This window comes from Dryobates pubescens, chromosome 15, assembly GCF_014839835.1.
Source record: "Dryobates pubescens isolate bDryPub1 chromosome 15, bDryPub1.pri, whole genome shotgun sequence".
NCBI lineage: Eukaryota > Metazoa > Chordata > Aves > Piciformes > Picidae > Dryobates > Dryobates pubescens.
This window is the reverse complement of record NC_071626.1, coordinates 5,404,095-5,426,435: the sequence shown is the minus strand read 5'-3', so window position 1 is coordinate 5,426,435 and position 22,341 is coordinate 5,404,095. Positions and strand designations below refer to the sequence as shown.

The window sequence follows — 22,341 nt, the reverse complement described above, 5'->3', positions numbered from 1 at the left end:
ATCCAGGGCCGCCTCGCAACAGTCATGCCGCAGGTCGGGCAGGGGAGAAAGGGACGGGACAGGGGAGAAACAGCACGAAGTGCAAGCTGCAGAGGGGCAGGGCGGCACGAGGGCAGGAAGTGCAGGGCAGGAGTCCAGTCCTGATCTCCACGGGCAGAGCCCGCGGGTGCGTCGCGGGGGCCGGAGCCAAGCAAAGCCCCGCGGCCGCGTCTGACGGGAAGCGCGTGGCGAGCCGCGCGGGGGTGGCCTCGGGGGCCAGGGCCGGGAAAAGGGGCGGAGACTGCCGTTGCGGTCCCGCCTCCCTCCGCAGTCCTCAACCAGGTCGGCTCCAGGGAAATATAGTACGCCTCTGCGAGGCTGGTGCTGTGGAGTGTTCGGTGGCGAGAAGTGTGTAGCTATGTCTGGCAGAGGCAAAGGCGGGAAAGGGCTCGGCAAAGGAGGCGCTAAGCGCCACCGCAAGGTGCTGCGTGATAATATCCAGGGTATCACCAAGCCGGCCATCCGCCGCCTAGCTCGGCGCGGCGGCGTCAAGCGTATTTCGGGCCTCATCTACGAAGAGACGCGCGGTGTGCTGAAAGTCTTTCTGGAGAACGTGATCCGTGATGCTGTCACCTACACTGAGCACGCCAAGAGAAAGACTGTGACAGCCATGGATGTGGTCTATGCGCTCAAGCGCCAGGGACGCACCCTCTACGGCTTCGGTGGTTAAGCTCGATTTGCAGGCTTTCCACGCTCTTCATCCAGTCAAAACACCAAGGCTCTTTTCAGAGCCACCCACAGATTTCACATAAAGAGCTGCTTATTACTAGATGAAGTTGTTTGAATGCTTCATTCCAAACTCGTAGGTTTTGTGCTTTTGTCATTTTACAGCTTGGTTATATATGCAGGCATAAGTGTGGGAGCAATCCAGTCGTATTTCCAGTTTGATGCTTTAGAAAATGGTGGTATTAAAAGAGCTGTTGGGATTAAAGTTTAGAACCTTAAAACTATTTTATGTGGTGATAGTCTTGGTGCTTTCAGAACTCCTTGGTCAGCTTGCTGGGCAAGAGCAGCCACATGACCAACTGGGTGTCTAATGAAGTGATATCAGAGCCAGGTTAGTATGCCATGTTAGAGGCCTCTCCTGCAATGCACTTGCAGATGCTTGAGGAAGGAGTTCAAGATGCTCATAGGTTTGGATACGATGCCCATGTGGTGGTGCACATGCTTCAGCACCTTGTACACCTAAAAAGCATCTCTCCTTCCTTGCTCTATTGCTTGTCAGCCTTCTGTGTCTTTGTGATGGCTTTCCTAGAGCCCGTCTCTGGCTCTGAAGCAGATATTGCTGGGCTAGGCAACCTTTAAGTTTGTTTTAAAAATTTTCACTGTACCTAAATAACACTGACAATGGTGCCTGCTTCCCCCTTTCTATTGTAATAGTATTGTAATAGTTGTAGGGGATTGTAATAGTTCCATTCTCATTGGTGTGAAACATGCTGGTGTGATTGCAAGAACTTCTGCTGTCACAGAGTTAGTGCTGTATCTACACATGCATTCTGCTTTTGTTACAATGTCAATGGTGCTGCTTTTACCCAGAAAAAGATGTTATCTGAAAGTATGCTTTAAGGTAAAACCTGTAATGTGTTCACACTTGCTGATGAAATCAACTTATAACTTCAGACTTCAGTGCATTGGGTTTTCTCCCACAAGGCATTTTTACCAGAACATTTATAGGCTTTCTGAAACTTTACAATTCAAAAGCTGGTAAGACTCATAAATCATAGAATCACAGAACATTAGAGGTTGGAAGGGACCTCCAGAGATCATTGGGTCCAACACCCCCTGCCTAAGCAGGATCACTTAGGGTACTCTGCACAGAAAGGCATCCAGGTGGGTTTTGAAAGTCTCTAGAGAAGCAGACTCCACAACCTCTCTGGGCAGCCTGTTCCAGTGTCCCATCACCCTCACAGTAAAAAAGTTTCTCCTCACAGTGAGGTGAAATCCATGTTCAAGCTTGTACCTGGTTCTTTTTTGTCTTATTATTGCACGCCACCAAAGAGATAGGCCGCATCCACTTGACACCCACCCCTCAGATTAGATACTGATCAGATTCCTTCTCAGTCTTCTCAAGACTAAACATCCCTAGGTCTCTCAGTCTCTCTTCATAGGGGAGGCGCTCAAGTCCCCTAATCATCCTCGTGGTTCTCCATTGGATTGTCTCCAGCATTTCTTTCTTGACCTGGGGAGCCCAAAACTGGATGCAGTATTCCAGGTATGGTCTCACCAGGGCAGAGTAGAAAGGGAGAATAACCTGCCTAGACCTGCCAGACATGCTTTTCTTGATGCACCCCAGGATACCACTGGCTCTTTTGGCCACAAAGGCACTTAGCTGTCCCACTTGCGATTTTTCTCCATGGAGAAAGCAACCCCTAACCTGTACTGCTGACTGTTCCTCCCCAGGTGCCTCTGCACTTGTAGTTAATGAACTTCCTAAGGTTTGCCTTCACCCAGGTCTCCACCCTGTCCAGATCATTGAAAATATTGAATGAAAATGGACACAGTACTGATCCCTGAGGAACACTACGGGTCAGAAGCTGCCAAATTATACATGAGATAGCTATATTAAAACCTTTTAAAATCTAAAAACATTTTCATCTAGTAATAAGCAGCTCTTTATGTGAAATCTGTGGGTGGCTCTGAAAAGAGCCTTGGTGTTTTGACTGGATGAAGAGCGTGGAAAGCCTGCAAGTCGAGCTTAACCACCGAAGCCGTAGAGAGTGCGTCCCTGGCGCTTGAGCGCATAGACCACATCCATGGCTGTCACGGTCTTTCTCTTGGCGTGCTCAGTGTAGGTGACAGCGTCACGGATCACGTTCTCCAGGAAGACTTTCAGCACACCGCGCGTCTCTTCGTAGATGAGGCCAGAAATACGCTTGACGCCGCCGCGCCGAGCTAGGCGGCGGATGGCCGGCTTGGTGATACCCTGGATATTATCACGCAGCACTTTACGGTGACGCTTAGCGCCTCCTTTGCCGAGCCCTTTCCCGCCTTTGCCTCTGCCAGACATAGCTACACACTTCTCGCAACCGAACACTCCACAGCACCAGCCTCGCAGAGGCGTGCTATATTTCCCTGGAGCCGACCTGGTTGAGGACTGCGGAGGGAGGCGGGACCGCAACGGCAGTCTCCGCCCCTTTTCCCGGCCCTGGCCCCCGAGGCCACCCCCGCGCGGCTCGCCTCGCGCTTCCCGTCAGACGCGGCCGCGGGGCTCTGCTTGGCTCCGGCCCCCGCGACGCACCCGCGGGCTCTGCCCGTGGAGATCAGGACTGGACTCCTGCCCTGCACTTCCTGCCCTCGTGCCGCCCTGCCCCTCTGCAGCTTGCACTTCGTGCTGTTTCTCCCCTGTCCCGTCCCTTTCTCCCCTGCCCGACCTGCGGCATGACTGTTGCGAGGCGGCTCTGGATTTCCGCCGCCGGCAGCAGGGGCGGCGGCCCTGGGGCTGCGGTGCCCCTGGTGCCGGTCTTTGCCCGTCCCTTCTGTCCCTTCAGAGGACCGCGGGTCTGCGGCAAAATCGGACCAATCCGGGGCCGCGTTCTGCGCCACCGCCCCTCCCCTTCGCTGGTTCTTGGTCGTCTCCGTTTATGCTTTGGACAATTGTTGGGTTGCTTTCAATTTTGTAATAATTAGCTTTAACCCGCACAGAAGTCTTCCTCGGTCACCTTTAGCTAATTTCTGCCTGCCTGGCTGCCCTCTACAAACACCGTCTTTCTGTTGGTAATCCTCATTGCTTAAAATAAGAGGGGAAGGAATTGCTCATGTCATGTCATAAGAAGAATAGCTATCCTTGGCTTTTTGTTGGTTTTTGGTTTTCCCCTTTTTTAAAATATATCCTACTTTTCCTTCTTGTGGTGTAAAACTTGTTCAGTCTTATGTTTCTTTCTCTTATTGGTGGTGCTTTGTGATATCTGTTTTACTTCATAGCACAAAGCCACACACAAACATACATATATGTCATACCTTTACCTATCAAGCCTATTTTTTGACCATTCTGAGAGAAACTGAGTCTAAAGAATAGAGGCTGTGAAGAAGTCGTACAAGTCATGACATCATGTTCTGGGAATGCACCTACTGGGGAAGTAAGACACCCATTCTTATTGCTTTGTACCTTAACAGAAGCAAAAAGCTATCAACAAAATCCCACCCTGATGCTCAGTTTATCTCCTTAATAAACTCATGGCATATAACAAAGGAAGGCCACTTGGTTTTGATAGCTAACAAAATGCAGATTGGTGTTGCTGTTCCTACTCAAACTATTAACATTTACTCCCTGACACAGATAATATCCAAATAAATTATACTGAGTTTAAGTGCAATTTAATATGGGCTACTTAGAGGGGCTTTTTTCTTTTTTTGACAGCACAGATTTTCATGAATTCTTGATGATTAACTGATAAGTGATGGTAAGAAAAAGGAGAGAAAGAAAGAAACCCTGAGGTGCTGCAGCAAAGCTGAGTGCAACAATTTACAAAGAAGGGAAGGTATTTCTACTTTATAGCAAAAGTGATTTCACTCACACAAGTTCCACGTTAGCATGTAGGCAGGCCAGTGTTGCTTGCAGGGACAGGCAGGATAAGGAATGCTTGCTGTGAGCCCCCATGTGATCTCCAGAGAGGAGGAGGTGTTAGCTGAAGTATGCACATCTTTGAATGGCCTCTTGTGCAGTTTAGAAGATAAAGGCAATTCTACTTTTCACTCCTTCCAACCCATAACCCTTCTGTTACTATTACAATTTACCCACCCATTGCTGTCTGCATAGTTGAATGCCCAGGACTGATCTTTATGTCACCTTCTCTCAACTAAATTGAACTGAAGTTAATTCTCTTTTTTGTTTATGCTGTGGATTGCCTTATACTTTGCTTTTTCACAGCCTGAGCCATTCAGACAGGCTGCAGGTAGTTACTGGAGAAGAGGAAGCTGCAGGAAGATGACATTACTCTCTACAACTACCTGAATAAAGGTTGGAGTGAGGTGGGAGGTCAGTCTCTTCTCCCTACTTACCAGGTGACAGAATGAGAGGAGATGGCCTGAAATTGTGCCAGGGGAGGTTTAGATTGGATATTAGGAAAAAAATTATTTACTGAAAGAGTGGTCAAGTGTTGCAACAGGTAACCCAGGGAGGTGGTGGGGTCTCTAGAATTGTTCAAGAAGTGTGGACATGACACTTCAGGTTACTCAAGGCCCCATTCAACCTGGCCTGGAAACACCTCTAGTGTCCTTTCAAATGCATTATACCTGAACACTACATCAGACTCAGACATGATGAATCAAGGTTCATAAGAACTCATCCTTTCTGCAGACAAGCTTACACATCTGTTTCTTCCTCATCTGCTAGGCTGCCAGGGTTTTTTACAATTCAATTATGCAGCTGTCAGAACAAGTCCAAGTAATACTATGTTTATTAAAAACAGTCAAAGGACTTCAATATATTAGAGAGAATAAAAATCCAAATAACAAACAAAACCCCACAAAACTTATTTTCTTCTCTTGCTCTTCAAAAATATTTTCTTCAAGGCAAATAAAGACATCATTTCTGACCCAAATTTTCTGAAGTGTCTGCTGAAAAATAAATATTCTGACTTGACAAGATAGTAAATATCAACTATATAAAATATAGCTATTTAAATTGGTTTGTCTAGTAATCCTTTGATCATAAAAATATGTAATGAGGCTCAGATAAATGAATAGATGTCTCAATATCAGAGAGTAACAGAAATGGGCTTGCTTGCACTGAGACTCATCTCTCTAATCACAGTGGTTGATAATCACCTACTGAAAAAAAATAATCATTTGTTCTGAAAAGAACAACAATAAAGAGAAAGGGAATAAATCACATCGCCTATCTTAAGCCCCAAACTACTATTCCCGATATAGTCGTGTCCCTCCTCCCCCGCCCCCCTCGACTTTTACCCCTCCGAGGTTTAAAGAAAATGGCTGAAAGTGAGAAAAACAAGGGAAAGAAAATGGTGTCGAGACAGTTGATTGGCCAGTTTTTGCTGCAGAGTCCAAGCTCTTGACACAGAGAAAGGAAGATTTCCTAATAAGAATAATGTCAGCAGACAGAGCACACCTCCAGGAGTCTCGCAACTTTAGGCTTTCCAAAGGGAAATATTTCCTCTAAGCAGTTTTCCGTGTTTCCTTCATCCCGACTCGAAATGAAGGCTGAATTTAACTCGACCCAACCGCTTCTTAAAGGCACAGCTGCTCTTTTGTAGCGCTAAAAAACAGACTCACGTTGTTTCAAATACGCTTAGTGGAACAGCAAGCTCCCAGCCTACATAAAAAATCCTGCGGTCGAAAGCAAAGCAAATAAAGAGAGAGAAAGGAGAAAAAAATAATTGAAACGAAGTAAGTCAGAGATAACTTTGGAAGTGTAAATTTTTCAGGCACCAGCTACAGAAATATTGAGTAGGGCGGCAAGGTTGTGCAGCTGAATGTACAGTCCGGGACAGACCCCCTTTAGCAGATAGATCACAAACCAAATCAATTATTATTATTAATAATAATAATATCAGTGAATACGAGGGGTATAGAAGACCAGTTTTAGCTGTAATTTCACATTACTTTTAAGAGCAATTTTGGACTCGGTGTCAAGTTTCGAATCATCAATGCTCCTTGCAAAACACTTTCTCCGTTGCTAAGTTTAGCAAATACATTCAGGAAAGAGTCATGGAGGAAATGGATCGAAATAGATATCTCTAATCAGTCACACGGGATGTCAAAAAAATCAGTGATGCAAGGATGTCCCTGAGAAAACACTAGTCAAAGGTACACCTCTTTTGAAAGAGAGAACTCGCAGAAATACCCTTGTCCCTCCCCTACCCCCAGAAATCTCGGTGGAGGGAAGAAAAGTAATCTCAGGAATGAGCTGGAAGTGCTTGAGAAGGGCAGAAAAGGTCCATCGTTTATGACAGGGACAGTTAGAACATAACGTGAATGATAAAGCACAGTGGAAACAACTGAGAGGAAGGGCGGGAAAAAGCTCCTGGCTTCTCCAGAAACACACATCCGAGAAAAACGGTTTAGAGAAAATAGCATTTGTGTCAAGACAAAACAATGTTGCTAGTATAAGAACAAAGTAAATGCAGCATAGCAGAAAGTATTTACAGTAAGCTCCCAATACACCTTGTCCACATAAGGTATTTTGCAAAGAATCACCTTTACAAAGTCAGCGAGTTAGCATGAATGTATTTAAGACAGAACTAAGGAAATAGAAACGATGTATAAATATAAACCTAGACATTTCCACCGAAAAAGGAAAGCTAGTTATTTTTTCTTTAAAAGCTAATATAAAGTCTCATCTTAAAAACACAAACCCCACTGAAACACTAGATAAAACATGCAATTTACACCCTCAGACAACTTTCATGCAACCCCCCCAAGAAATTCATTTCAAGATGTTTCACTACTGTCAGGACCCTTTTCATACCCTCTGAAAAATTACTTTAAAAGCATTTTGCTTGGTACTTACTTGAGATGCAATCTTGGGTGAAGCTAAATAAGCACTACAAGGAAACTCATCACTTCCTACACAACCTTAAAGAGTTTACAGCTCTCTTTAGTGGCCATGTGGCGGCTCTTAAAAGAGCCTTTGGGGTTTTTAGTGTGAAAGCTCAATTTGCTAATAACTCAAGCGCGCTCGCCACGGATGCGGCGGGCCAGCTGGATGTCCTTGGGCATGATGGTGACACGCTTAGCGTGGATGGCACACAGGTTGGTGTCCTCGAACAGCCCCACCAAGTAGGCCTCGCTCGCCTCCTGCAGCGCCATCACGGCCGAGCTCTGGAAGCGCAGGTCGGTCTTGAAGTCCTGCGCGATCTCCCGCACCAGGCGCTGGAAGGGCAGCTTGCGGATCAGCAGCTCGGTCGACTTCTGGTAGCGCCGGATCTCGCGGAGAGCCACGGTGCCGGGGCGGTAGCGATGGGGCTTCTTGACGCCGCCCGTGGCCGGGGCGCTCTTCCGAGCCGCCTTGGTGGCCAGCTGTTTGCGGGGAGCTTTCCCGCCGGTGGACTTCCGCGCGGTCTGCTTTGTGCGCGCCATCGTAAAGCAAACTCCTCCGCAACGGCAGGAAACAAGCGGCTATACCGAAAGCTGCCGTAGGGTCCGTACTTATAGCCACCCCTGCGCTGTGATTGGCTAGAGGGAAGCTACAGACTCCATTGGGCCCTGGGAAAGATTTGAAAAGCCCGCCCTGCGGCGCGGGGCCGAGGGGAGGGGGCGCCGGCAGATTCCAGCTCCGCAGCCCCCCCGTCCCACTGGTGGAGGTGACGCTGCTCTGCCTGCTCTTATCCCTCAGCTCTGCCCCGCCAGCTGGTCTGGTCGCGCCTGGGCGTTTTGCCACGGTGGTAACCTGCCAGCGGACGCAGTTTTGATTCCAGCCGGCTTTGATCCTTGCCTCTGTCCCGGCCAGCCAGAATTATGTCCCCTTGCAAAAGACTTTCAGAAAACTAGCCTTCTCAGCACATTATGCTTCATCTGAAGCTTGATAATGTCCTCTCATTCACATATTTCCTTAAGCTTCCCTTATTTCTCACTCTTATTTTTTTACTGCGTTGTCACATAGAATCAACGAGGAAGCTTTTTATTCTGCAAATGTTATTCTCCATCAGAGAGACGTAGCAAAAAAAAACAACTACACCACATCCATGTAAAATCTTTGAACCTAATGAAATTATACTGCTCTCCATATCCGATGAGCAGGGTGTGAGAAATTCCATGAAACCCCATCTTCCAAATACCCCACGGTCATATAGCTACATCCCTGTCAAGCTCTTTGAGTAAACAAGCCACTCTGGCTTGCAGCCAAGTCGTTTGACAATGACAGGCAATATTTAAAGGGTGCTTTTTTTAGGCAAGGTATGAGTTGTATTCGAATAAGGTGATGCTTGAGGAGAGGGGAAACAACCAAAAAATAAAAGTAAAATAAAACTGACAATTAACCCAACCAAACCAAAAAAGCCCCCCAAAAAACAAGCAAACAAACAAAACCCCCTACAAACTCAAATTTTATTTCATACAGGAACGATAAGGAGAAATTATAGGAAAACAAACCAAAACCCAACACCATGAACACCCCAAACATTGCCAGAATTGGCTGCACTCATTGGGAAGGGAAGAAAAAAAAAAAAAAGGAAAGCAGAAATAATTAAGTAGAACTTTAATGGCTTTAAAACTCACTTGGGAGATTAGGGTTCTTTTTATAGACCTGCCCGATAAAGTCTAGGGCATGGCACTCACAACACAACACTTCCCAGTAGTTCAACATAAATATTTTCCTTTACCAATTCGTGGGTACTAATCTAAAAACTAAACCGGTGTTAAGCACAAACATCACTCACCCAACCGAAATCGGTGTGAACGACTCTTTTACTGAAAATGTGGGTGGCTCTTAAAAGAGCCTTTGGTTTAGACGATCTTTCAAACAGATTTACTTGGAGCTGGTGTATTTGGTGACAGCCTTGGTGCCCTCGGACACGGCGTGCTTGGCCAGCTCACCGGGCAGCAGCAGCCGCACGGCCGTCTGGATCTCCCGCGAGGTGATGGTGGAGCGCTTGTTGTAGTGCGCCAGGCGAGAGGCCTCGCCGGCGATGCGCTCGAAGATGTCATTGACGAAGGAGTTCATGATGCCCATGGCCTTGGAGGAGATGCCCGTGTCGGGGTGCACCTGCTTCAGCACCTTGTACACGTAGATGGAGTAGCTCTCCTTTCTAGTCTTTCTACGTTTCTTATCACCTTTCTTCTGAGTCTTGGTGACAGCTTTCTTGGAGCCCTTCTTTGGAGCAGGAGCGGATTTAGCTGGTTCCGGCATTTTACAAGTCTGCCTCTACCTGTCCACCACAAGAACGACGTAAATACAATAGCAGCGGTGCGCCTATTTATAGGGACGGTATGCAAATGAGATGACTCAAGGCTGTTCTTCGCTATTGGCGCACACGAGCTCCTGACGTCACACCAGCTAACACCTTCGATTGGTTGAAACTTCATCCGTCTTCCTATTGGTTAACTTTGCAATCGCAGTCTCTGCCAATCAGAAGTCCAACTGAACCCCAGAAGGAAGGGATAAAAAGGCAGGGTGGCAGCTCTGGCTGCATTTCTTGGTTTTGTCTCTTCTGTAGACAACTTTCAATTTTTTTTTTTTAAATCTTTGTTTTTGAAACTTTTGTTGGAGGCATGTCTGGCCGCGGCAAGCAAGGCGGGAAGGCTCGGGCCAAGGCTAAGTCGCGCTCCTCACGGGCCGGTCTCCAGTTCCCCGTGGGCCGCGTCCACCGACTGCTGCGCAAGGGCAACTACGCGGAGCGAGTGGGTGCTGGAGCCCCGGTGTACCTGGCGGCCGTGCTGGAGTACCTGACCGCTGAAATCCTGGAGCTGGCAGGCAACGCTGCCCGCGACAACAAGAAGACGCGCATCATCCCCCGCCACCTGCAGCTGGCCATCCGCAACGACGAGGAGCTGAACAAGCTGCTGGGCAAGGTGACGATCGCGCAGGGTGGAGTGCTGCCCAACATCCAGGCCGTGCTGCTGCCCAAGAAGACCGACAGCCACAAGGCTAAAGCCAAGTAAACTTCGTTAAACAAATAACCCAAAGGCTCTTTTCAGAGCCACCCACAACTTCATAGAAAGAGCAGGAACACCCAAGTGTACTAATAACTTCTGTGGAAATTGTTCTGATACATTTAAAAGTTCTTTAGATGTGTAGGGGAAGTCTCTGAAATGTGGTGTTTTGCTGCTCAGTTTGCTGCGGTTTTTTGCTGTAGTGTTTAGTGCACTTAATGTTATATCAGATTTAGAAGAGGCTGGCATTGGGCTAATGGGCATCAACCACTACAGTGTAATCTATGGAGGGAGGACAATGCTTAACGATGTGGGCTTACCCTTTAAGGGGGGTAAGCACTCTCGACCCCGGTTGGGATGTGGTTTCTGTGCCCACCTGCATCGAGGGGCGTGGTATCTGCCAGACAATCCGCGGAGAACGCGCGCTTTTCAAACCCTGCGCTGGCCGGGACACAGCTCCTGCGCTGGGGCTGCTGCTGCCTCTCTCGGGGGTACAAAAAAAAGATATAAAAATGCTGTGCCCATACGTTTTTCTGCCTGCTTGTGTTTGCTTAGTTTTGCAGTTGGTTTTTTGTTTGCTTTGTTGGGTTTTTATTGTTCGGGGGCTTTTTGGCTTTGTTTTGGGTTTGGCTATTTTTCCCCAGTTTGTATTTTTTTTCAGCTTTGCAATTTACAGCTTTCAGGCAATATCAAAGCAATTCTTTCAGTTCTTTTTCTGACCTGTAAGTAACCCAGGATGGATCCCAAAGGGCAGTATCAGCTACTCTGAAGCTGCAATGAAGGATCAAAAAGTGTACTATTCCATAGCATGTGATTTCCTATAGAACCACAGAATGCATTGGGTTGGAAGGGACCCTCGAAGGTCATCTTGTCCAATCCTGCAGTAAGCAGGGATATTTCTAACTAGATGAGGTTGTTCAGGGCCCCATCAAATTTGATCAATATTTCCAGGGATGGGGCCTTCACCATCTCTCCCAGTGACCTGATCTGCTATTTCACAACAGAGCTTCCTCATGTCTAACCTAAATCTACCCTGCTCTAGTTTAAAACCATTGCTGCTCATCACATCACTACAGTCCTTCAGCCTTCCTGTAGGTCCCTTTCATACATTGAAATAGGGTCTCCCTGAAGGCTTCTGTTGTTCTCCAGGCTGAGCACTACATAGTCAAATACAGGCATGGCAAGGGATTCTTGTGTACCAGTCCAGACCTGAACTGATGCTTCAATTATCCCTTTTTAATTCTGAGAGGATGGGTGGTGTTTAAAAGTACTGCTGGAGGGTGGTTGTTTGGTTGCCTTTTTTTTTCCCCCTCCGGGAAACTCAGAAGACAATGCTACAACTTCGTGCTGCCTTTTTGGTCTTTGCAACCTTAGTCACCTTTTTAGGGGGCTTTATAAGTCGGGCTTGGCCGGCTTGAGTGTGGGAGCCTCTTGTGCTCCATGAGATAAAACCTGAAGAGAGGGAACAATGGGGTGTTAAGCTTCAAAGGAGGCAGAGTCTTGTGAAAGAAAGAAGTAACATATGAATTGCTAAAATAGTACCCTTTTATCTTGCTAATTACTTGTGAATATCCCATTCCTCCGGCAGATACAAGGGTTTGTATTTCACAAACTGGGATGGGGAAGGGGAGGTGGTATTATTACTCGTGGGGAAGAATCGGGTGGTCCCAAAAAGTAGCAGGAACATCGAGATAGGGAAATGGTAAATTTCTACTCTCGTATGTAAGGTTGGGAGTGATGAGATGACTGCAGTTTACTTTGTTACTGTTTTGTATATAAGCCCCAGCTTTTGCCTCGGGTGTGTTAGCTTCTTTATAACACCCTGCTAGCACCTGATCCTGTTCAGGATTGTAACAATCTTGATATCTTGTTTCTGTGTGTGGATTGCATGTCCCATGCTGGCTGAAGAAGCCATCTTTGGCCCAACAGGTGTACACAGGCTGTAGAGCTGCCGGCATCTGCCTTTGGTAGGGAAGGGAAGATGATAGTGGGATACAACCAATGTGAGCACGGAGAGGCTGGTATTTATTGGGAGGAACTCCTCTACCTTGGTGGCCAGGGGGGGTTCACTCTGCTGGAAGGTAGTGGAGGCTCATCTACCCTACATGTTTCTTCAGAACAAATTATTGTTTTCTTCCACTGTTGGGGACACTGCATCTTTTCCTCTGAAGTAAAACAGCTTCGTATTTTTTTTTTCATTCTGTGATCGTTTGTGCTGTAGAAAACCAAACAGTCCCCGGGGACGGGGTGGGGGCAGGAATCATAGAATGCATCGGGTTGGCAGAGACCCTCGAAGTTCATCTTGTTCGAGTCCCCCACAGTAAGCAGAAATGTTTCCAACTAGAGAATACACCGCCGGTAGCTGAAAGCCCTGGCTTGGCGGGGGAGGGAAAAGCAGGGTGGGGATGCATTGGGAGTTTTGTTCCTTAAAAGTGCCCCCCGGGGAAATACGGAGAGGAAAACGGTACGGCTTTTTTGCGGTGTTCTCTCTCGGGAGGCAGAGGAATGAGTCACCGTGGCAAATGTGTTAATCGAAAATATTTTTCAAGCAGATGAGGTAATACAGGAGTGCCCTGCCGAAGTGTTGCTTGGAAACAAGATGAGAATCGCGGGGCTTGTTTTAAACGGCCTTTGATTCACGCAGTTTTCAGTGCTGGAGGCGGGTTTTCGGTATGTGTGTTGTTGCTGTGTTGCTTCAGGGAAGGGGAGAGAGGGTGATGGGTTTGTTTGGGGGCTTTGTCTATTTGTGGTGGGGTTTGCTGTTTGGTTTGGTTGGGTTATCTGTTTGTGGGGGCTATTGTCTGGGGTTTTTTTCGGGTTCCAGAAAGAGGCAGAGGACTGTTTTTACCACTTCTTATCACCTGTCACACGTTGAAAGAAATACTATTAGGTGTTAATCACCTACTATTCAGAGATGAACTTGATTAAAAGCCATACTGAACTTCCAGACTTAGAACTAGGTTTAATATATTTGAAAATTAATTTTCCTTTAATAATCCCGACTTATTTAATGTAGTACAGTAAGAAATAAAACCTTATATTAGTGGATATCTAGTATGGGGTTGGGAGGAGAGATTGCATGGGTCTGAAGCAGAGGATCGATTTGCAGAAGCTCCTGATTGGGCCATTTCATAATCCTGTGTTTGGAAACGGAGGCTCCCCAGGCTTTATTTTTGCTCTAGGAAACACGTTGTGAAAAGGAAGCATTTACTTGTTTTCAGGACTAATGTTCACACTAAAGTGCCTAAGAAGGAAGCATGTCTGTTTTTCTTCCCTAGGAAATTAAGGAGGGAGGGTTTTCGCCCCCCCTCTTACTGATATTAGGAAAGATACTCAAAAGCACAAGCATTCCAACACTTTATTTACAAATGATATTTAGACAGCTTGAAATTTAAAGCATGATTTCTTTTCTATTGTCTTCCTCAATTGAAAGTAGTTACACTCAGTAATAGTAAATCACATAATTTACCAGTTTGTTCTCTTGCCTTTCTTGATGCATATAAAGAGCTCAGATTGTTCTCATAGTAGCTTATGATTAATATTCTCTTTTGCATGTTATCAACAGTACTTTCACCAGGTGTTTGTTTTGGCAGTTTTTAACTAATGTTGCCAAAGTGCTAAGTTCTGTAGAACAAATCCTCCTCCTCCTCTTCAGCTAGAATACAACTCAAATATATTTTTTGCTTGCATAGTTAGAGCATGTAGTTCCTCTTCCATGTCTGTCCTGAGTAATTTTCCACATTTGAGGTAGAAAGGCTATGTATTCTTTTGTCTTGTGTCACTGTGCTTGTTATAAATGAATACATCTTGTCTGCACATCATAGTTAAATAGAAGCACTATGTATATTAAAATAGAAGGAGAGAAATGCACTATGGCAACTATTTACTTACATCACAGGTGGGACTTAAATAAAATACTTGCCATTAAAGAAAACATTTTTTTCAGCACAGATGCTGAGTTTCTCACTGAGTTTGGATCCTTAATTCTCAAATAGACTTCTCTATAAATGGGAAAGGCTTTATATTTAAAAGCAGTGCATCACAGATGGTGGTGGTTTGGGGGGAAAAAAAATATCACAGATGACCTATATTTCTTTTGACTTCTATGTACACACAAAATACAGCCTTATGCTTTAAAGTAGCTATAACACAGGCAGTGCAATCTCCCTTCTTTCTCCCAAGTATTACTCAATCTGTATCTCATAGTTTCCTGGGTTTTTTATAAAACACTGTAAGATAAAATGCAAGGTAAGAAATGAAGGAGAAAACCAATTAAACACACACAAAAACACCCCTAAGCCAAATAACCACCAAACAAAAACCATACCACACATTCAGATGCAGAAGCTTTCCCAGTTAAGCAAACAAGTAGAACAGAGAGAGGTGATATAAGAACATTTACTTTCTTAACTTCATTTATACTGAAAACAATGTATGGGCAAAGGTCTTAAAAGCCACTTACATTCTTCTTGAAAAAGACTACACTTGATCGCTCTGTAATGACCTGATTGTGGACAGTATATAGTCCTTGTCCTAACTTCCTTGCTTCTAAGCAGTCTTCTGCTTTGAGGAAGGAGTGATTTTTATTTTTTAATCCCTTCACCTTTCATGAAGAGAATCTGCTTTAGGCTACTGTATTTAAAATATAATAACAACATGTAACTACATCAGAACATTTGCCTATAGCCCATAATGGAATCGTTTGCCTGCTCCTGAGGGCTATCTCTGTGTGCTGTCTTTAGTAAAACTTATTTGAATGTTTATGTGATAACCTACTCAAAGGTTACCTATGTATAAGTTACTCTCAAAATCCCTTTCATGCAAATATTTACTTTCTTTAGTAGCTTTCTGCAAAACTCCATAGCAAATCACAATATGATCCAAGCAGGAATACCTTCCAAATCATTCAACATACAGAAACTTTAGGAACAGTATCATCGTTTTAGGAAAGATGTTGAGATGCTGGAATGTGTCCAGAGAAGGGCAACAAAGCTGGGGAGGGGTTTGGAACACAAGCCCTATGAGGAGAGGCTGAGGGAGCTGGGGTTGCTTAGCCTGGAGAGGAGGAGGCTCAGAGGAGACCTTATTGCTCTCTCCAACTCCCTAAGGGAGGTTGTAGCCAGGTGGGGGTTGGTCTCTTCTCCCAGGCAACCAGCACCAGAACAAGAGGACACAGTCTCAAGCTGCACCAGGGGAGGTTTAGGCTGGATGATAGGAAGAAGTTCTTCCCAGAAAGTGAGACTGGCCATTGGAATGTGCTGCCCAGGGAGGTGGTGGAGTCACCATCACTGGAGGTGTTTAGGAAGAGACTTGATGGGGTGCTTGGTGCCATGGTTTAGTTGATTAGATGGTGCTGGGTGATAGGTTGAACTTGATGATCTCCAAGGTCTTTTCCAACCTGGTTAATTCTATTCTATCAGCAATTTGCTTTTCACATTCCTTTTGAAAACAGGCCTGCTTAGACAACAAATGAGGTGTTTTTTGTTTTTTTTTTTGGGGGGGGGGGGGGGGAAGGCATTCTATGTTATTATTTGGTGGTGGGGTTTTTTGTTTGTGTGAGGTTTTTTTTTCCCTCTGATTCACATTATAGGATCAGTTTAAACACTGCTAAGCATGAAAGAAACTCACACTTCTCCATTCATAACATTTCAGAGGCATTGATGCTGTCATTCAGGAAATTTGAATGAAAGGATTGAAGTCTGAAAGCCAATTGTGTTATAGATATAGAAACACAGACAGAAACCTGCCTCTGGTGGTGACTAAATAAGTGTATAAAGAATCATAGAATCAGCTGGTTGGAAAAGACCTTTAGATGGAGTCTGACTGATATATAGTATTGACAAACTAGCAGATTGCCATAACACACAAGTAATTCCTTGGAAAATCTTTTTCTTTGCCTCTTCACAGATTCTCCCTAATATTAGTGTGGCTCAGCTGAGTAAACAGGAGAGTAATCGGTTTGGGGGATTCCCCCTCAACATCGTAAAGCAGCCGAGGTCCGGTCTCGCAGCAACCTTGAGCACTGCCCGCCTCCGCTGCAGCAATTTCTGACCAATCCTGTCAGGGAAGTGGCTTCTTTCCTTCCTCCCCCTTCCCTTCCCCTCCTCCTTGCCCACTCTTCTCTATCTCGCTTCCTCCGCCCCTCTCCTCCTCCCCGAGTCGTTTCTATTTCATTACTCGGCAGGCAAGGAAAGTGAATCTGCTGGTTCATACCATGATGAGATGGTCTAAGGGGGGGTGTGTGGGGGGGGGGGGTGTGGAAAGGGAAGGGGGCAGGAAGGGAAGGGGGCAGTAATTACAAAACCCAACAAACCCCCTAGATGTACCTGGGTTTACAGCTTGCTGTGCTTGAAAATGTTATGTTGATTCTTCAGACTTCACAGCTGATCATACTAGTTGATAAACTACTTCTATAAGGTGGCAAGGTGGCAATCATCATTAGATCATTTCCCCAACTTGTTCATTCTATCCCAGAAAGCCTGGTGCATGACTGCATGGCACAGGAACAACCCTACTATACTAACTAGGCTGGTGAAAAAACCAACCAAACAACTTTTTTTCCTCCACATAGCATCTCTATATATCACTTCTTTAAGAATTTATTTCAGGTCTCTGCACACTGCATACAAACATCCAGGAAGACCAGTGGCATCCTGGGACACATCAAGAAGAGCATGGCAAGCAGGCTGAGGGGGGGTTCACCTGCCCCTCTATTCTGCCCTGGTGAGGCCTCATCTGGAATATTGTGTCTTGTTCTGGGCTCCCCAGTTCAAGAAGGAGGGGGACTGCATAAGAAAGTGTACATCAAAGGGCTACAAAGATAATCAGGGGACTAGAGCACCTATCTTATGAAGGAAGGCTGAGGGTCTTGGGGATTTTTAGCCTGAAGAAGAGAAGACCTCATAAAGCAAAGATGCAGAGTCTTTAAGGATATAAATGCCCAGGTATTTATTTCTTCATGTCCTTCTGCAGTGGCAGATAGCTCAAGCTATCCCCACTGATACACTGTTCTCTTAAATGAACTGTGTAATCCCATGCCTGTGACTCTTTCAGGATTCCTAAGATATAGACTGTGCTATTTTAACACAGGAATTGCTATAATAGTAGGAACACATTAAGAAACAGGGAAAAGACTCAGGAGGGATCAAACAAAATTACAAAATACCTTACCAACAAAAAGAAAGAAAAAAGTCATGCAGCTATAATTAACCAGAGAACAAATCATGACAAGCAGATGGTAAAAAGTTTGGAAGAAAGGATTAAGAAGGGAGGGGAGCTTGACATGCTTTTTCTGAAAGAAATGGATTTTACAAACCTGAGATTTCTAAACGTGACTAGAGATGAGGCTAGTCATGATGTTCTTCCCTCTGAGTGTAGATGTAAACTACAGTTCATAAGATTTGTATCTGAAGCTGAATAAACACAGACAAGGCAAAAGTAGTAATTTGAGGGCTATCGTTATAATAAAGCATGAAACTCTGCTGCGATTCAGCTCAGCCTGGTTCAGGCCAGGTGTCCACTTTATTATGCAAAATCTTTTCTTTATGAAAGCTAACATAACAAAGAAGCAGTTTGTGGTGGGTGACAGCAAATCCATCACACAGGTACCTGTATCTTACCAGGGGTTTAGCAAGCATCAAAGAAAAATTAAGAGACCAGGGACTCTGTTATAATAATCTATGATATGTGTGAAGACTTACACTTTCAGGTCATGATAACCTTTTGTAATCAGGTATCTCTGCTCCTCCAACTGCATTGCTGCACCGTGTTCCCACGGTTCATGAGCCATCAAGGCTGACGCTGTCTCCTGTTATCAGTCTAGCAGGACTTGGAGCTCTGCTCTCCAAATTTTAACCCTTCAAAACTGAATAGAAAATACATTTTTTTCAAAGTACACGAAGCAATCTACGTTGCTCATCATTCGTTAGAGAAGAGGGGATTTGCTTGAGCATAGCGAGCAGCCCGACTGGCCGCGTTTCCACAGCTCAGCCCCAGACGAGTCCTTTGTTGGAGCGTAGCGAAATGGCGGCGGCGGAACGCGGGCGGGAAGCGGCGCTGTCGGCCCCGCCGCCTCCATTGGCTGGATTTTGCTGCAGACTCGCCACCGGCGTGGCCCGGCTCCTCCGCTGGCGCTGAGCGCCGCAAAGACGGCGTCGGAGAGCCGGAACGTGCGCCGGGAAAAGGAGTGTCCCCCTGACGACTATTTACTTTCGTGGTGCCTGGACCGAACCGGCGGTGGAACTCGACTGCGCCGGGATCGGGTCGGGGACCAGGGCCCGAGCCCGCACTGTGTCGGTTGTCCCCGCCCCCCGCCGGAGGCGATGGCGCGAACGTCGCCGCGCGCGGAGGGAAGGGCGCGGAGAAGAGCCCGCCCTTGTCGTACCCCGCCGCAGTCCTCAACCAGGTCGGACCCCGAGCCATATAGACAGGCGCTGGCGGCCGTTCCCGCCACACGCTGCTTGTTGGGTCGAGTAGGGTGAGGTCATGTCTGGCAGAGGCAAAGGCGGGAAGGGGCTCGGCAAAGGAGGCGCTAAGCGCCACCGCAAGGTGCTGCGCGACAACATCCAGGGCATCACCAAACCAGCCATCCGCCGTCTGGCTCGCCGTGGCGGCGTCAAGCGCATTTCTGGTCTGATCTACGAAGAAACGCGCGGTGTGCTGAAGGTCTTCCTGGAGAACGTGATCCGAGATGCTGTTACCTACACCGAGCACGCCAAGAGGAAGACTGTGACGGCCATGGATGTGGTCTACGCGCTCAAGCGCCAGGGACGCACCCTCTACGGTTTCGGCGGCTAAACTCGGATTGCTACGATACACCACGCTTTTCTAACACAAAGGCTCTTTTAAGAGCCACCCACTCCTTCAAACAAAGAGCTGTAATTGCTGTTTCGTATACGGTTTCTTGATATAGTCCTGTTCACTCGAGGTAGGGAAAAGGTGTAACATACCAGTGGGGGTTTCTTTTGTCGAGTTTTGTAGCCTTTCATTCTCCCCATCTTCCTATTCTTATGCAGTGGAGTGCGGAGAAAAGGGTACACATTACAGGCTGGGAACAGTAGCGCTACACCCCCGGGCTCTGACTGGGAGAGGATAGGCTGCGGGAGCGTAGTGCGACCTTCAACCCTGTTTTTCCTGCGCTCTCCGCTTTCCCTTGCCGGAACGGGAACGGAAGGAACAGCCAGGCAAGAATCGTGGAAGGATAGGTAAAAGGGCTATTATGGAATCCCCTCTCCTGTACCAGGAAGCTCATGAAATGGCGACGCTCTTCAAGGGAGGGGCGGGACGGGAAGTAAAAAAGGGGCACTGCGAGCCTTAGTGGAGCCCCGAGGGCTAGAGCTAACAGGCTGTGGAATTCGCACAGAAACGCCTTCACTCGACTTCTAAACAGCTGCCTTGTGTCCAGGCGGCACTTGTGGTCTCCTCCGATCCCACCGCCATAGATTCAAACGGGTAAACTACAAAACATTCAAGATAAGGGCCGGAGGCGCAGTGGGGAGGGGAAATGAGGGAAGCACGCTGCCATACACCCAAGTTTCTCACATGCATCACAGATCAGCACTGGCTTGTGTACAGGGAAAAGCAGATAGAAAGCCTGGCTCCGCAAAAAAACAAACAAACAAACAAAAACAACCCCAACACCCACAACCAAACAAAATGAAACAATCTACAAAATGCGAATACAGCTCTTTTCAGTGGTTATGTGGTGGCTCTGAAAAGAGCCTTTGGGTTTGATACTAGCAGGGCAGGAGCCTTAGGCACGCTCGCCACGGATGCGACGGGCCAGCTGGATGTCCTTGGGCATGATGGTCACACGCTTAGCGTGGATGGCACACAGGTTGGTGTCTTCGAACAGCCCCACCAGGTAGGCCTCGCTCGCCTCCTGCAGCGCCATCACGGCCGAGCTCTGGAAGCGCAGGTCGGTCTTGAAGTCCTGCGCGATCTCCCGCACCAGGCGCTGGAAGGGCAGCTTGCGGATCAGCAGCTCGGTCGACTTCTGGTAGCGCCGGATCTCGCGGAGAGCCACGGTGCCGGGGCGGTAGCGATGGGGCTTCTTGACGCCGCCCGTGGCCGGGGCGCTCTTGCGAGCCGCCTTGGTGGCCAGCTGCTTGCGGGGAGCTTTCCCGCCGGTGGACTTCCGCGCGGTCTGCTTTGTACGCGCCATTCTAGGAAGCCCTGCCTCTGACTAAAACACAACACAAAAAGCACAACTAAGCACAACCTCCACCGACTCTCTTTTATATACAGGCTCTGCTTTCTCATTGGCTGATGAAAAGGGCCGATCTAATTGGACAAATTTGAAAACTCCTCTTTGCCCTTCTACCCTCAGCGGCTCTCCTTAATGACTCAAAAGGAGCCATCATCTTTTCAACTCCTATTCCTTCAGGACCTCAGTGTTTTGTTTTAGTGATTTATATCTCTATGCAGTGTGTCCTTCATTAAATTAATTCACATGAATCTATTCCGGGCTGTGTTACCAAAAATGCGTGAACAGTTTGTTCTGTAATCTACAGGGTTTCACCCCGTGTTTCCTTACTGAAACCTGAGTAGATAAAAAAGCCAATCATTTCTATTTCGTGGTGATAAATTATGAGGACAGTGTTTTTTGACTAATCGAACGAATCTGCAATTCCAGATCAAATTCTCATACTAGCCCGATTTTAGCTGCTAATGTCATACACAGCAAAACATCATGAATTTAAACCATCATGCACTAAGCACAATTCAGGTACAAAACATTAAGAGGAAAAAATGAAAACAAAACTAAGGGAAGAAAAAAAAAGAAAGAAAGAAAAATAGAATGTTGAAAGCACTCTAAGTCTTATTAAAAAAAAAAAAAAAAAAAAAAAAAAAAAAAAAGAAAAATAAAAATAATGGGCCGGAGCTCGGGACACCTCCAGCTAAGGCTGCGCTTGCTCATGTTTCTAATTAACCAATTACATTATCCGATTTTTGACCAATCACAGGAGAGAAGGCGGGATCGGCACCCGATATAAAGAAGGGTTGCGCTACTTCTCGGCTCACGTTTGTTTAGTTAGAAGGTGTAAGGGATTGATATGGCGCGCACAAAGCAGACCGCGCGGAAGTCCACCGGCGGGAAAGCTCCCCGCAAACAGCTGGCCACCAAGGCGGCTCGCAAGAGCGCCCCGGCCACGGGCGGCGTCAAGAAGCCCCATCGCTACCGCCCCGGCACCGTGGCTCTCCGCGAGATCCGGCGCTACCAGAAGTCGACCGAGCTGCTGATCCGTAAGCTGCCCTTCCAGCGCCTGGTGCGGGAGATCGCGCAGGACTTCAAGACCGACCTGCGCTTCCAGAGCTCGGCCGTGATGGCGCTGCAGGAGGCGAGCGAGGCCTACCTGGTGGGGCTGTTCGAGGACACCAACCTGTGTGCCATCCACGCTAAGCGTGTCACCATCATGCCCAAGGACATCCAGCTGGCCCGCCGCATCCGTGGCGAGCGTGCCTAAGGCTCCTGCCCTGCTAGTCTCAAACCCAAAGGCTCTTTTCAGAGCCACTACATAGCCACTAAAAAAGAGCTGTATCTCTGCAGGTTTTTTTTTTCGTAGATTCAAGCACAGGTAGTCTATTCCCATCTGCTTTTCCCTCTACTCAGGCCACTGCTATTTTCTCTGAGATAACTGCAGAAGACTTACAGGAGTCTGGTTGCAGTCTTCATTCATGTTCTCCCTCCCTCCCACCTCTGGCGTGTGTGTTTGAAATTAGGCTCTGAAGCTATAGGTGTGGGGTGGGAGGCCA

General features: G+C 47.0%; 4 protein-coding genes across 4 annotated transcripts; 1 reads left to right on the top strand and 3 right to left on the bottom strand.

The window, feature by feature from the left end:
• Nucleotides 1-1,825: 1,825 nt before the first annotated feature.
• On the bottom strand, nt 1,826-3,046 carry LOC128897869 (histone H4-like). The gene is made up of 2 exons (XM_054167987.1): nt 2,754-3,046; nt 1,826-1,865 (listed from the first exon to the last, which is right to left on the bottom strand). The coding sequence occupies exons 1-2, from the start codon at nt 3,044-3,046 to the stop codon at nt 1,826-1,828; spliced, it is 333 nt and encodes a 110-aa protein (XP_054023962.1).
• A 6,338-nt stretch (nt 3,047-9,384) lies between these two features.
• LOC104298441 (histone H2B 8) lies at nt 9,385-9,910 on the bottom strand. Its single transcript, XM_009898508.2, has one exon. It carries the CDS (start codon nt 9,842-9,844, stop codon nt 9,464-9,466), a length of 381 nt encoding a protein of 126 aa, XP_009896810.1. The 5' UTR covers nt 9,845-9,910; the 3' UTR covers nt 9,385-9,463.
• A 296-nt stretch (nt 9,911-10,206) lies between these two features.
• LOC104298443 (histone H2A-IV) lies at nt 10,207-10,691 on the top strand. The gene has a single exon (XM_009898509.2). It carries the CDS (start codon nt 10,207-10,209, stop codon nt 10,594-10,596), a length of 390 nt encoding a protein of 129 aa, XP_009896811.1. The 3' UTR covers nt 10,597-10,691.
• Nucleotides 10,692-20,338: 9,647 nt separating this feature from the next.
• LOC128897867 (histone H3) lies at nt 20,339-20,749 on the bottom strand. The gene has a single exon (XM_054167982.1). The coding sequence runs from the start codon at nt 20,747-20,749 to the stop codon at nt 20,339-20,341; it is 411 nt and encodes a 136-aa protein (XP_054023957.1).
• Nucleotides 20,750-22,341: the final 1,592 nt, after the last annotated feature.